Source organism: Leptodactylus fuscus, chromosome 5 (assembly GCF_031893055.1).
Source record: "Leptodactylus fuscus isolate aLepFus1 chromosome 5, aLepFus1.hap2, whole genome shotgun sequence".
NCBI lineage: Eukaryota > Metazoa > Chordata > Amphibia > Anura > Leptodactylidae > Leptodactylus > Leptodactylus fuscus.
In genome coordinates, this window is record NC_134269.1 from 19326609 (window position 1) to 19340484 (window position 13876).

A 13876-nucleotide genomic window follows, 5' to 3' on the forward strand; every position below is an offset into this window, starting at 1 on the left:
CCTCCTCCCCCTCCTTCTCTTTCTCTGCCATCATCAGTCCAAAAAAATTCCAAAGTTGGAAAATCTGACACAGTCCTGATATATCTCACTATATAAATATATATATATTTCATTATTTTTTTTTTTAATACCAACGTGTTGACATCACAGGGAATACGGCTCGACAATTGGCCACACACTGAACCAATCCCTCAGCCCCTCGGCAGACACACATCTCCCGGATAATGAGACATTTAAAAAGTTGAAGGAAAGATTTTGAAAGCATCTTCTGAAGGAGCGAGGCTACAGGACACAGCAACATGTCTACCCACTTTAACAGGGGCCCAGCCTATGGACTCAGTGCGGAGGTTAAGAACAAGGTGAGGAGCTCGACCCAAGAGCATGCAATCCAAAGGGTAACATGTGGAGCGTAAGTGGAGCCCTAACCACAAGAGCTGACTATCAATGTACTAATGTTTCTATATCATATGACTGACCTGACCGGTGACTGCAGCTATTATATATAGTAGCAATAGTAATAATCGGCAATATTGTAGATTTGGGATGTTTACCTGAATTTTATCTTATGAGTGAGAAGACACATGTGACCAGAAGAGCTAACAGTCTGATTACTAATGTACTATGTATCCTGTACCCCAAGTGATAGTGTATCATTATACTGTACCCCAAGTGATAGTGTATCATTATACTGTACCCCAAGTGATAATGTATCATTATACTGTACCCCAAGTGATAGTGTATCATTATACTGTACCCCAAGTGTCAGCGTATCATTGTTTTGTACCCCAAGTACCAGTGTCTCCTTTTCCTGTACCCCAAGTATCAGTGTGTCATTGTCTTGTACCCCAATTGTCAGCATGTAAATTATCATTTACCCCAATTGTCAGACTGTCATTATCCTGTACCGACATGGCATTATCCTTTACCCCAAGTGTCAGTGTGTTAATATTCTGTACCCCAAGTGTCAGATTGTCATTGTCCTGTTCCCCAGTTGTCAGGCTGTCATTCTCATGTACCCCCAAGTATCAGCCTGACATGTCAGTCTCCTGTACCCCAAGTGTGAGCGTGTCCATCTCCTGTACCCCAATTGTCAGTGTGTCATTCTCCTGTACCCCAAGTGTCAGTATGTCATTGTTCTTTACTCCAAGTGTCAGTCTGTCATTGTCCTGTACCCCAAGTGTCAGACAGTCATTCTCCTGTACCCCAAGTATCAGCCTGTCATTCTCTTGTACCCCAAGTGTCAGCCGGTCATTATCCTGTACCCCAATTGTCAGTCTGTCATTGTCCTGTACCCCAAGTGTCAGACTATCATTCTATTGTACCCCAAGTGTGAGCCTGTCATTCTCTTGTACCCCAAGTGTGAGCCTGTCATTCTATTGTACCCCAAGTATCAGCCTGTCATTCTCTTGTACCCCAAGTGTCAGCCGGTCATTTTCCTGTACCCCAATTGTCAGTCTGTCATTGTCCTGTACCCCAAGTGTCAGACAGTCATTCTCCTGTACCCCAAGTATCAGCCTGTCATTCTCTTGTACCCCAAGTGTCAGCCGGTCATTATCCTGTACCCCAATTGTCAGTCTGTCATTGTCCTGTACCTCAAGTGTCAGACTATCATTCTTTTGTACCCCAAGTGTCAGACTGTCATTCTATTGTACCCCAAGTGTGAGCCTGTCATTCTCTTGTACCCCAAGTGTGAGCCTGTCATTCTATTGTACCCCAAGTATCAGCCTGTCATTCTCTTGTACCCCAAGTGTCAGCCGGTCATTATCCTGTACCCCAATTGTCAGTCTGTCATTGTCCTGTACCCCAAGTGTCAGACTATCATTTTTTTGTACCCCAAGTGTCAGACTGTCATTCTGTTGTACCCCAAGTGTCAGACTGTCATTCTGTTGTACCCCAAGTGTCAGACTGTCAGTCTCCTGTACCCCAAGTATCAGCCTGTCATTGTCTTGTACCCCAAGTGTCATCCTGTCATTATCCTGTACCCCAAGTGTCAGCCGGTCATTCTCCTGTACCCCAAGTGTCAGCCGGTCATTCTCCTGTACCCCAAGTATCAGCCTGTCATTGTCTTGTACCCCAAGTGTCAGACTGTCAGTCTCCTGTACCCCAAGTATCAGCCTGTCATTCTCCTGTACCCCAAGTGTCAGCCGGTCATTCTCCTGTACCCCAAGTGTCAGCCTGTCATTGTCTTGTACCCCAAGTATCAGCCTGTCATTCTCCTGTACCCCAAGTGTCAGCCGGTCATTCTCCTGTACCCCAAGTGTCAGCCGGTCATTCTCCTGTACCCCAAGTGTCAGCCTGTCATTCTCCTGTACCCCAAGTGTCAGCCGGTCATTCTCCTGCACCCCAGTTGTCAGTGTGTTATTCTCTTGTACCCTAGTTGTCAGTGTGTCGCTGTCCTGGTTGTCAGGCTCCCCTAGAGATACAGATGAGTAAGCCTTTGTCTGACATATATAGCTCACACTCTTTGTTATATTTCTGTCTTCTGTGTAATAATCTGGCACATGAGCTGGATTCTTGGGACATGAAGAAGAGGTTTCACAACACTGGAATACGCTTGTTTGTTGATAGATTGTTGACTCTATTTGAAAGCGCGGCTGATGCTACTGAGGTCTGCTTCACCTCCAGAGCAGGCGCTCATGTCCTGTCTGCACTTATACCAAGGCTCATTCATGTCCTCAATGACCAACTCTTTTTCCTCCAACCTTATCTCCAATGGATGGACCACCAACTTTCTTGGAGTCCATTCCAACCTCTAGTGGTGGTCTTGGGTTCATTAGGAGAAGACTTACTAAAGCTAGGGCTGAATTCCATATGGAGCCTTGGATCATACAGTATATGGAGAACCTCCAAGGTAACGGCCAACGTTGCGGAATCGCATTTTTTTGTTGTTGCAGATTTTGCTGCAGTTTTTACAGCCAAAGCCCAGAATGGCTAAAGAAGAATGGGAAATATCTAAGAAGTTCTTATACGTCTCCCTTCTGCTCAATCCACTGGTTTTGACTCAAAAATCTGCAACAAAAAAACAGCGTTTCCGCAACGTGGGGCCTCAGTGTAAAGAGAACTTCCTATAAATAAAAAAATATTTCTACTATATATATTGCAAACTAAAATGAAACATTTTTGCTAATATAAAAAGTTTAACAATTTGCAGAGAAAATCTTCAAAACTTTGCAAAGTTTTTAATTTATATTTGCAAAATGTTTAACTATTAACTTTCTAAGAATTTTAATATGGTTATAGTCCTGAGAAAATCCCTTTCACCTAAGGCTCTCATTGTCAGACCCAGTTCACATTTGCTTTTGTTATTCTGTTCGTGAAGTCCGCTTGGGGACCCCCAAACGGAATACCGTACACGTTAAAAAATGGTTAGCAAAGAAACCACACGGACCCCATAGACTATATTGGGGTCCGTGTGCAAAACAGCCATGAATGTGGGACACGTCTTATTTTTTGACAGCCCATAAAAAAAAAATTCAGTGACAAATAATTTTTCAGTAGCACTATTCACCACTGTCAGCTCTTTCCCATAGATTACAACAGCGCCCCCTTTAGTTTTTTTTAAATTAATGTAGATGGTGAGCCCCACATAGAGCTCACAATGTACATTTTTCCCTATCAGTATGTCTTTGGAGTACAGGATGGAAATCCACGCTAACACAGGGAGAACATACTGTACATACTCCTTGCAGGCGTTTTTTTGCCCTTGGCGGGATTTGAACCAAACACTTCAGCGCTGCAAGGCTGCAGTGCTAACCACTGAGTCACCATGTGGCCCCAGCACCCCCTTTAGTTTGAATCAATGTGTCCAAAGTGCTGATTTTTAAAATGCAAAAACTTCAATATCGCCAGACAAGCCAAAAATTTAGGAAACACATTAAACTATTGAAATGTTAAGAATTTTCCGCACTTGAAGGCGGCCATGGTTGTCAGAGCTAATCTTAGCCTTGATAATTCTGTCAGTTTAGAGGTTTACAGCCAGCAGCAGATGCGGGGATTAAGCCTATAATCTAGGCTGGATGTGGTCAGTGACAAAGCGGGATTAGGTGGGATAAGCAGGTCCTTCTGAGTGATCGGCATAGCCAAGCAAAGACCCATCACTCCCCTAACCCACCCCACCCCCGGCCATATTCATATGAAGGTCAAAAACGGCCGTGTGACAAGTGTTTTTGGATGTTTTTAGAGCACATTAATTTCAATGTGACTATTCACAGATTTGTTTTTTGACGGTCCGTTCTAAGAAATAAAAATTGTCCATTTCCATGGGTCCCTCAATAGACTAGGAGGGATTCATGAAACCTGGTCAAAACAGACGTGAAAAAACTGACCATTACTCTGCGCAGTCCTATGAAGCTACTGATGGACGGCTCAGATCCAGCTCTTGCCCTTCATCCATCCGGGGGAGTCTGCATTAGGACCCCCCTCCCCAGAACGGAATACCAAGCGCAACTGCAAGCGGTGTGCAGTGAAAGCACATGGACCCCATAGACTATAATGAGGTCCGTGTGCTTGCAGCGCGCACGAATCACAAGGGCAGGAAAGTAGATGGTAAACTACTTTCTTGTCCGCATGATCCCTGTGGAGATCTGGCGGCAAGCACATGGACCACATTATAGTCTATAGGGTCCATGTGCTTTCACTGGCACCCGCTTGCAGTTGCGTTCGGTATTCCATTCGAGCTGGTTCTAATGCAGTTTCACCCGGACGGAATACCAACGCAGATGTGAACGAGGCCTTACGATGACTAGATGTCTTTCAATCCTAGGTTCCACATTTCTTTTCCGGAATCTTTAAAGAAGGGGCTATGTATCTTTAGGAAAGTGGGCGACTTAGTGACTAAATACTAACTCTATGGCTGCCGAAAATGGTGGCTGTAATTTGTCTATTTCCTGGACCAAGGCAGGAGAGGATGAAGTAGGCAGGAGCACAGTAAGTGGTCACATCTACAATGCAGGACTCCATCGATGCACATTGAAGCTTGGTTAAGCATGCATGTATTCTACATTTGGAGAGATAGATCATTGCAATAAAATTCTAGTGGAGGTTTATCTTCCATAACACTGCTCAGGTGTGTGGAGATTCAACTCTAGGTGACCACATAACGTCTTAGATAATCTGGTTCCACCAAAAATGGCCGGTTCATCAAACATTCATCAAAAAGTGTAGGGTCACCTGTAGAGAACCAGTCACACTGATGTCACCCAGATGAATACCTATATTAAGCCTGCACAGTAGGTTTTCAACAAGGGTTGTCAACAAATTGGTTGTCCAATTGGACAATCAAATTTCACGCTACATGTCCGCTTTTCCAAAAGCTGATCATGTATTGGTAAGGATGGCCAAGCACATATAACACTTTTCCTCCATACAGGTCACTTGGTTGGCCAACATTCATCTAATGTGTAGGACACCTTATGAGCCTTCAAAATCAGTTGCTGATCATGAGGAAACTGTAGGAGACTGATCCCATGGACAACCCTTCTGTTCATAGTCTTGGATTCTATGAAGGGTCCTCCAGATTCTGGGTAATGGTGGATGATGGGCCTGAGGGGAGGAATTCCTCCCATCTTCTTCCCAATAGCTAAATTTTCCTTAGAAGGTATCTCAATAGGGTTTGTGAAGAGAAGACCTCCCATCGAATTCATGGGATGACTGAGCAGATTGAATTTCATTCCAAGTTTGTATTGTTCTTATGCAACCAACATGCCCTCTAATCATTAGGCAACGGTGTGGACGGCTTCCACGTGGCGTGGGCGTTAGCCTAACATTTGTAAAGGGCATGTGTGGTTTGGCACCATGTGGACATGATTTAGTACTGGCTATGAATGACATATATCATGGATTGCTGGCACAACTGAAAGGATTTCATTGATGACATAGTAACAGTATAGTATTGTATGGTGAAGACGATGAAAGTACAAGCTCAGACAGGAAAAACCTTGTGGTGTAAATAATGGGACAGGAGACTTATGGTGGCCGTACACATTGGACTTATGTCAATAGAACATCATGGCCATCCAACCAATGTGTAAGGAATGCTCAGCGGACATTTGTTAGGTATATTTTGGGGAAATCAAGAATGAGGCATGTTGAATGTCAGCATGCCCAATAGTTTGTCCTCACGGCAGATAACCACCATCAAAGGGTCTGGCTACGGTTTATTCCTCTCTGCCCATGCATGTGTATGGGGAGTTCTAGAGGAATAGCTGTCGGCTGCCTCATCATAATACTACGATTGTAAGCCCAACTATTGGAGATCCCCCAGTCTCCCTCCAAATGGCTCGTCTTATAGACTGAAAGTGGCCATACATGCTTCCTAATGTTTCTGGAGATTTCCTGGGCCGTGCTGGTATATCCTGCGTATCTCCTGTATATAATATATATGTAGAGCCGGTATAAGTTATATATCTCCTTGTATATAGTGATATGGGCCATGCTGGTATAACCTGGGTATGTCCTGTATATAATATATATGTACAGCTGGTATAAGTTATATATCTCCTTGTATATAGTGATATGGAGCATGCAGGTATAACCTGGCTATCTCCTGTATATAATATATATGTACAGCCGGTATAAGGGATATAGTGATATGGACCATGCTGGTATAACCTGGGTATCTCCTGTATATAATGATATATGTAGAGCCGGTATAAGTTATATATCTCCTTGTATATAGTGATATGGGCCATGCTGGTATAACCTGGGTATCTCCTGTATATAATTATATACGTACAGCTGGTTTAAGTTATACATCTTGTATATAGTGATATGGACCATGCTGGTATAACCTGGCTATCTCCTGTATATAGTTACGTATATACAGCTGGTATAAGGCATACATCTTGTATACAGTGATATAGACCATGCTGGTGTAACCTGGGTATCTCCTGTATATATATATATATATATATATATATATATATATATACAGCTGGTATAAGGTATACATCTTCTTGCATATAGTGATATGGGCCATGCTGGTATAACCTGGGTATCTCCTGTATATAATATATATGTACAGCTGGTATAACCTGGGTATCTCCTGTGTATGTATATATATATATATATATATATACAGCTGGTATAAGGTATACATCTTCTTGCATATAGTGATATGGGCCATGCTGGTATAACCTGGGTATCTCCTGTATATAATATATATGTACAGCTGGTATAACCTGGGTATCTCCTGTATATAATGATATATGTACAGCTGGTATAGGTCATACATCTTCTTGTATACAGTGATATAGGCCATGTTTATAATATTGTACATACAAAAATGGTGTTATATATCTTAAAGAGGACCTTTAATCACTTGGGGCACATGCGGTTTTATGCTGACAGTGCACTGAATTCAGCGCAATATCGGCTTTCACGATTTGTGCCCCGGGTAAAGCGCTATCGGTGCCAGTACCGTAGCTCCTCATTGTCAGAAGGGCATTTCTGACAGTCAGGAACGCCCTGCCTCACCATAGCGTCTATCGCGCTGTACTGTGAGAGTGGTGAGCGCTCCGCTCAGCGTCATCAGCGGGCGGTAAGCAACGCCCCGCTCTCACAGTACAGCGCGATAGACGCTGCTGTGAGGGAGGACATTCTTAACTGACTGTCAGGAACGCCCTTCTAACGGAGCTACGATACCGGCATCGATAGCTCTTCACCTGGGTCACAGAACGGGAAAGCCGACAGTACAATGAATTCAGCGCACTGTTGGCTTTCTAGCAGTATATAAAACCGCATGTGCCCCAGGAGGGGAAAGGTCTTCTTTAAAACATGTAAAACGTGGGATTTTATATAAGTTCAGCAGATACATGTTTGGAATGACTGAGCGCACAGACTGGGCACCGTCAGGAGAACATTACAGAAACGTCTACTACATCAAATAAAAGTCATGTTTTATAGGAAATTATTTATAACGTGCCAAAAATATTTCACATGGGAAGTTTACTCTTGTTCTCAGATTTTGTGTGGTGTGTGATGGCGTGCAATACTCTGGGGGTCAGTAAATACTTCCTAGATTAGTATTCACTGGAGGGAAAACCTTGGAGTCTCCCCACCCCACTACAGGGGGACAAAAAATATAGGGAGGAGCAAGAACAGCATGTCCCGCCCACCAATGGATGGAAGAGTTAGTGATAAGGATTCTGCCCCTCCCACCTCAGGGCTGCATATACTTGAGTGTCCCCTCCTTCATTGGGCAATTCAAAAAGAAGGGCGGAGCTATATAAAACGGATTATACCCCTCCCACTATGGTTATACAGATAGGAGGTAGGGGCTAGGGGCAGAGATGTCAATTTGGAATTGCCCTTCAAAGGGTGATACACAAATGTCATTTCACCAAAGGGGGAAAAAAAAAAGTGGGTGATTTTCAAGGGGTGTGGCCTATGTATATAAAGGCATGGCTAAATATACTCAGACCCTATATCATATAGGCAGGGCCGGCGTCAGCGCACGGCACAGTCGGGCAAGTGCTGGGGCCCACAGAGCCTCTGGGGGCCCCCCGACACTTGCCTGTCACAATTTCAGCTCATCGGCGTCCGTCCGCCGATGAGCTGGAATACATACGCGATGCAGGAGCTGTGAGATCAGCTCCTGCTTTAAAGCTCCGGCCCGGCTTGCATGTGTAGGCGCGATGACGTCATCACGCCTACACACGCAAGCCGGGCCGCAGCTAAGCAGGAGCTGATCTCACAGCTCCTGCATCGCGTATGTGACTGGAGAGAGGAGCGTCGGGGGATCGATGGAAGGTGAGTGATAGAAGGTGAGTGTAAGTGTTTGTTTTGTATTACATATAAATGTGGAACATAATGAAGGGGGCCCATGAAACTGGGGGGCAAATGAAGGGGAGGGGGGGAACGGCATGACACTGGAGAACATGAAGGGGGTGGGGAGAGAACGGCATGAAACTAGGGACAGAGATGGAGGGGGCCCAAAGAAACTGGGGGGCAAATGAAGGGGAGGGGGGAACAGCATGACACTGGGGCAGATGGAGGGGGGGGGGAGAACAGCATGACACTGGGGCAGATGGAGGGGGTGGGGAGAGAACGGCATGGAACTGGGGACAGAGATGGAGGGGGCCCAATGAAACTGAAAGGGCAAATGAAGGGGAGGGGGGAAACGGCATGACACTGGGGCAGAGACGGGGGACATGAAACTGTGGGCAGATGAAGGGGGAGAACGTGATGAAACTGGGGACAGAGATGGAGGGGGGACATGAAACTGGGGGCAGAGGAAGGGTGTATATGAAACTGGGGGAGAGATGGAGGGGGGGCATATAATTTACAGGTGACTGTAGGAGGATTATACTGTGTGGGAGCACATGATGAATGAGAATGGGTGGAATCAACATAAAAGTGGGTGGAGCTAAATTTGCAGCGGCGCGCAGAGCACATTTTGCTCCTCTTTCTTCTCTTTAAAAGATTGGGAGGTATGGCGTTGGTGACGCCACACTCCTGCATGACGTCACTCGCTTCATCTGCAACGCACAGTGTCTCGACTCCCCCACCTCCTTTACAAGGGGGCCCACTGAGGCTCTGTCGCCCAAGGGCCCATAAAAACCTGGAGCCGGCCCTGCATATAGGATTCCAGCTTGTTACTGGTTAAATATAAGAAATATTTATATCTTTATTCATGCCGTATAGCGATCACGTTAAATATTTTTAAAAATTTTTGGAAGCAGAGTTTTTTTTGCAGGCAGATTTTGACGCAGAATCTGCCTCAAAACCCGCCTGCAAAAATGGCTCCCATTGACTAGTATCGGAAGCGACATGACCTATCGGGGTCCACGGCTCGAGACATGCTTCCGTTTAGGCCCATTCCTTCGGGCCTAGTCAGGAGCGGTATGCCGCCTGGAATATTCACAAGGGGGAACAGGTTTCGCAACCTTTTCCTCCTTGTGGACATCCCCTTATGGCGATACCAAATATGTTTAGGTTACTTCCTATGATATAAGTTATATAAATAATAATAATTCATAAACATAGGTCTTATTTTTTTTACAAAAAAGTGCTAAAATATAACAAAAGTTACCGCGGGCCCCCATCTATTTCAATTTTTCTTCTACGTATTTTTTCTTTTCCCTGACGTGACACAGACATTTTTCATTTTTGTCTTTTCGTTTTTTACTCCTTGCCATAACTTTCTAATTTTTGCATTTCTGTAGACATATGAGGGCTTTGTTTTTGTGTGACAAGCCGTACTTCATAATGGTACCATTTATTATTCTGTACAATGTACTGGGGAGTAAGGGAAAACAATTGAAATAAAATAAAAAAAAAATAGTATTTTATGACGGGTCCTTTTCCTTTTACTGTATGGGACAAATGTGTTTATCTTTGGACTGTTTTGTTTACTATTACTTATTTATATGTGATCTAGGGAAAGGGGTGATTTAAACTTTTAGGTTTTTTACAATTTTTTATATTTTATTTTATTTTTTAAGCCCTAACCTCTTCCATGGCCCTATGATCATGCCATGCAGGGGGACATCACGTTACTCAAAGTAATCACTCGCATTGAACCATGGCATCTGAGTGATTTGACCATGATTACATGTGATTTCCCAAAGCCCCTGCTGTGGATAACAGCACAGACCCAACAGATAGTGTATCCGCTCTTCTTCATAGCGGACGCCATATTTAGTCATATGCACCTGGTGTGCATAGGGGGAAAGGACAAATCCAGGCCAACGTGTGTAATGCAGCCACTGAAGGGAAGTTCACACAGGGTTTTTTGGTCTGGAACCTGAGGCAGAGGCCGCCTCAGGTTCCAGTCCAGAATACAGGTAGCTGCACTGCACCGGCATCCAGTCGCACACTCCGCTCCGGATTAGGCCCAAATGAATGGGCCTAGTAGGGAGGGAGGGAGTGCCTTCAGGCGGATATTGCGAGGCGACTCGGCCTGAAGAATGAGCACCTCACTTCTTTTTCCAGGAGCCGGAACAAACGGCTCCCGGAAAAAAAGAATTGACTGGCTCCCATTGATTTCAATGAGAGCCGTCTTTTTGGTCAGTATTTTGAGGCGGATACGGCCTCAAAATCCTGACCAAAAAACCCTGTGTGAACTTACCCTAACCCTTTTGAGCCACTGCCGCCATTGGCATTACTGGGAGGTTTTTCTTTTACCAAACTTCAATTTTATATGCCTACTATTGAAGTTTGGTAAGAGAAAAACCTTCTATTGCGAGAAATGGAGGGAGCGGCTCAAGTAAAGGAGTAATGGAGGCAGTGCCTTGTAGACATGTCTGTATGTAACATGGATTATGCCCCTTTCACCTCAGTGACAATGCCAGGAGGATAACTTTCACAACTTGAAGTCTGCACTCTCACCAGGACAACATAAAGGGAGAAGTTCTATGACATGGGTCTTGTCCCTCCTAACTTGGTGGTCAGACATACAGTGTTGGCCAAAAGTATTGGCACCCCTGCAATTCTGTCAGATAATACTCCGTTTCTTCCAGACAATGATTGCGATCATAAATTCTTTGGTATTATCTTCATTTAATTTGTCTTCAATGGAAAACCACAAAAAGAATTGTCAAAAAGCCAAATTGGAAATAATTCCATACCAAACATAAAAAAGGGGGTGGACAAAGTATTGGCACTGTTTGAAAAATCATGTGATGCTTCTCTAATTTGGGTAATTAACAGCACCTGTTACTTACCTGAGGCACCTAACAGGTGGTGGCAATAACTAAATCACACTTGCAGCCAGTTGAAATGGATTAAAATTGACTCCACCTCTGTCCTGTGTCCTTGTGTGACCACATTGAGCATAGAGAAAATAAAGAAGACCAAAGAACTGTCTGAGGACTTGAGAAGCAAAATTGTGAGGGTGCGTTCACACGATGTAACGTGTAGCGTGATCTGGCACGTATACAGCATGTCAGAGTTTGAGTTCTCAAAAAGATCCCATTGATATCAATGGGAGTTAAGAGTGTATACGTCGCATCATTTTGCGCCCGTAATTTTGTGGCCGCAATCTCAAGGCTACAAGTCCATCTCCAAAGACCTGAATGTTCCTGTGTCTACCGTGCGCAGTGTCATCAAGAAGTGTAAAGCCCATGGCACTGTGGCTAACCTCCCTAGATGTGGACGGAAAAGAAAAATTGACGAGAGATTTCAACGCAAGATTGTGCGGATGGCGGATAAAGAACCTCGACTAACATCCAAACAAGTCCAAGCTGCCCTGCAGTCCGAGGGTACAACAGTGTCACCCCGTACTATCCAGTGTCAGCGTCTGAATGAGAAGGGACTGTATGGTAGGAGACCCAGGAAGACCCCACTTCTTACCCAGAGACATAAAAAAGCCAGGCTGGAGTTTGCCAAAACTTACCTGAGAAAGCCAAAACCGTTCTGCAAGAATGTTCTCTGGTCAGATGAGACAAAAGTAGGAAAAGGCCTCAACATAGAGTTTACAGGAAAAAAAGAGGCCTTCAAAGAAAAGAAGACGGTCCCTACAGTCAGACATGGCGGAGGTTCCCTGATGTTTTGGGGTTGCTTTGCTGCCTCTGGCACTGGACTGCTTGACCGTGTGCATGGCATTATGAAGTCTGAAGACGACCAACACATTGTGCAGCATAATGTAGGGCCCGGTGTGAGAAAGCTGGGTCTCCCTCAGAGGTCAGGGGTCTTCCAGCAGGACAAGGACCCAAAACACACTTCAGGTCAGCACTAGAGAATGGTGGTGAGAGAAAGCCCTGGAGACTTGTAAAGTGACAGCAATGAGTCCAGCCCTGAATCCCATAGAACACCTGTGGGGGAGGGGGAGAGATCTCTTGGTGGCAGTTTGGAGAAGGCCCCCTTCACATCTCAGGGGGGACCTGGAGCAGTTTGCCAAAGAAGAATGGTCTAAGATTCCAGCAGAGCCTTGTAAGAAACTCATTGCTGGTTACCGGAAGCGGTTGTGCGCAGTTATTGTCTCTAAAGGTTGTGCTACCAAGTATTAGGCTGAGGGCGCCAATACTTCTGTCTGGCCCATTTTTGGAGTTTTCTGTAAAATGATCAATGATTTGACTTTTTTTCATTCTCTTTTGTGTTTTTTCATTGCAAGAAAATAAATGAAGATATTACCAAAGAGTTTGTGCTTGTAATCATTGTCTGGAAGACAACGAGTATTATCTGACAGAACTGCAGGGGGGCCAATACTTTTGGCCAACACTGTATGTAACATGAATTCTGCCCCTAACTAACACTACACGGCTACAAAGACAGGGGAAGGAGATTTGTGACTTGAAGGGGTTGACCAGGAATACAGCAACATGGCTGCTTTCTTCCAAAAACAGCACAACACCTGTCCATGGGTTATATGTGGTATTTTAGCTTAATTTAATTTTGGTGGGGCTGAGCTGCAATAACAGACACAACCTGTGGACTGCTGTGGCACTGTTTCTTGAAGAATGTGGTCATGTTTTTTTAATATTGGACAACCCCGTCAACCTGGAACTTTTGACCACCTCTAGACTCCAGTAATTTGCATACTTCAATAGGTATGACTTCACAGAGTTTGGTACAGTTGGAATTTTTTCATAGCCCCCACCATTTGGGAACAAGCAGTACAGATTATTTTGGTGCCTGGTAATATAACTAGGCTCCCTAATGGCAAGAGGGTGGTATCAGGCAGAAGCAGGCAAGCGGGCATGAGCCAGAGCTTTCTGACATGGTCCAGTCAGAGAATTCTGAATCACACCACGTTCCTGCCCCTCCCTAGGACCACCCACTTGACTATAGGGAGCCTAGTTTGCACTTTAGGCACTAAAACTAAGTACACTAATTGCTCAGGGATGGTGGGTGCTAGAGAAAAAAATCCAACTGCACCAGAATCAGCTGAGATGCAAATAACTAGAGTTGGTGGATCCTCAATGTTGTGTCCTTTCAC

General features: G+C 44.6%; 1 protein-coding gene across 1 annotated transcript in view; it reads left to right on the forward strand.

Moving 5' to 3' along the window:
• Positions 1–254: 254 nt before the first annotated feature.
• Positions 255–13876, forward strand: part of CNN1 (calponin 1) — a 51010-nt gene continuing 37388 nt past the window's right edge. Inside the window, exon 1 of the mRNA XM_075272572.1 lies at positions 255–359. Within this exon, the coding sequence (XP_075128673.1) occupies positions 300–359 (60 nt within the window). The 5' untranslated portion in view covers positions 255–299. The remainder of the gene's footprint in view (positions 360–13876) is intronic.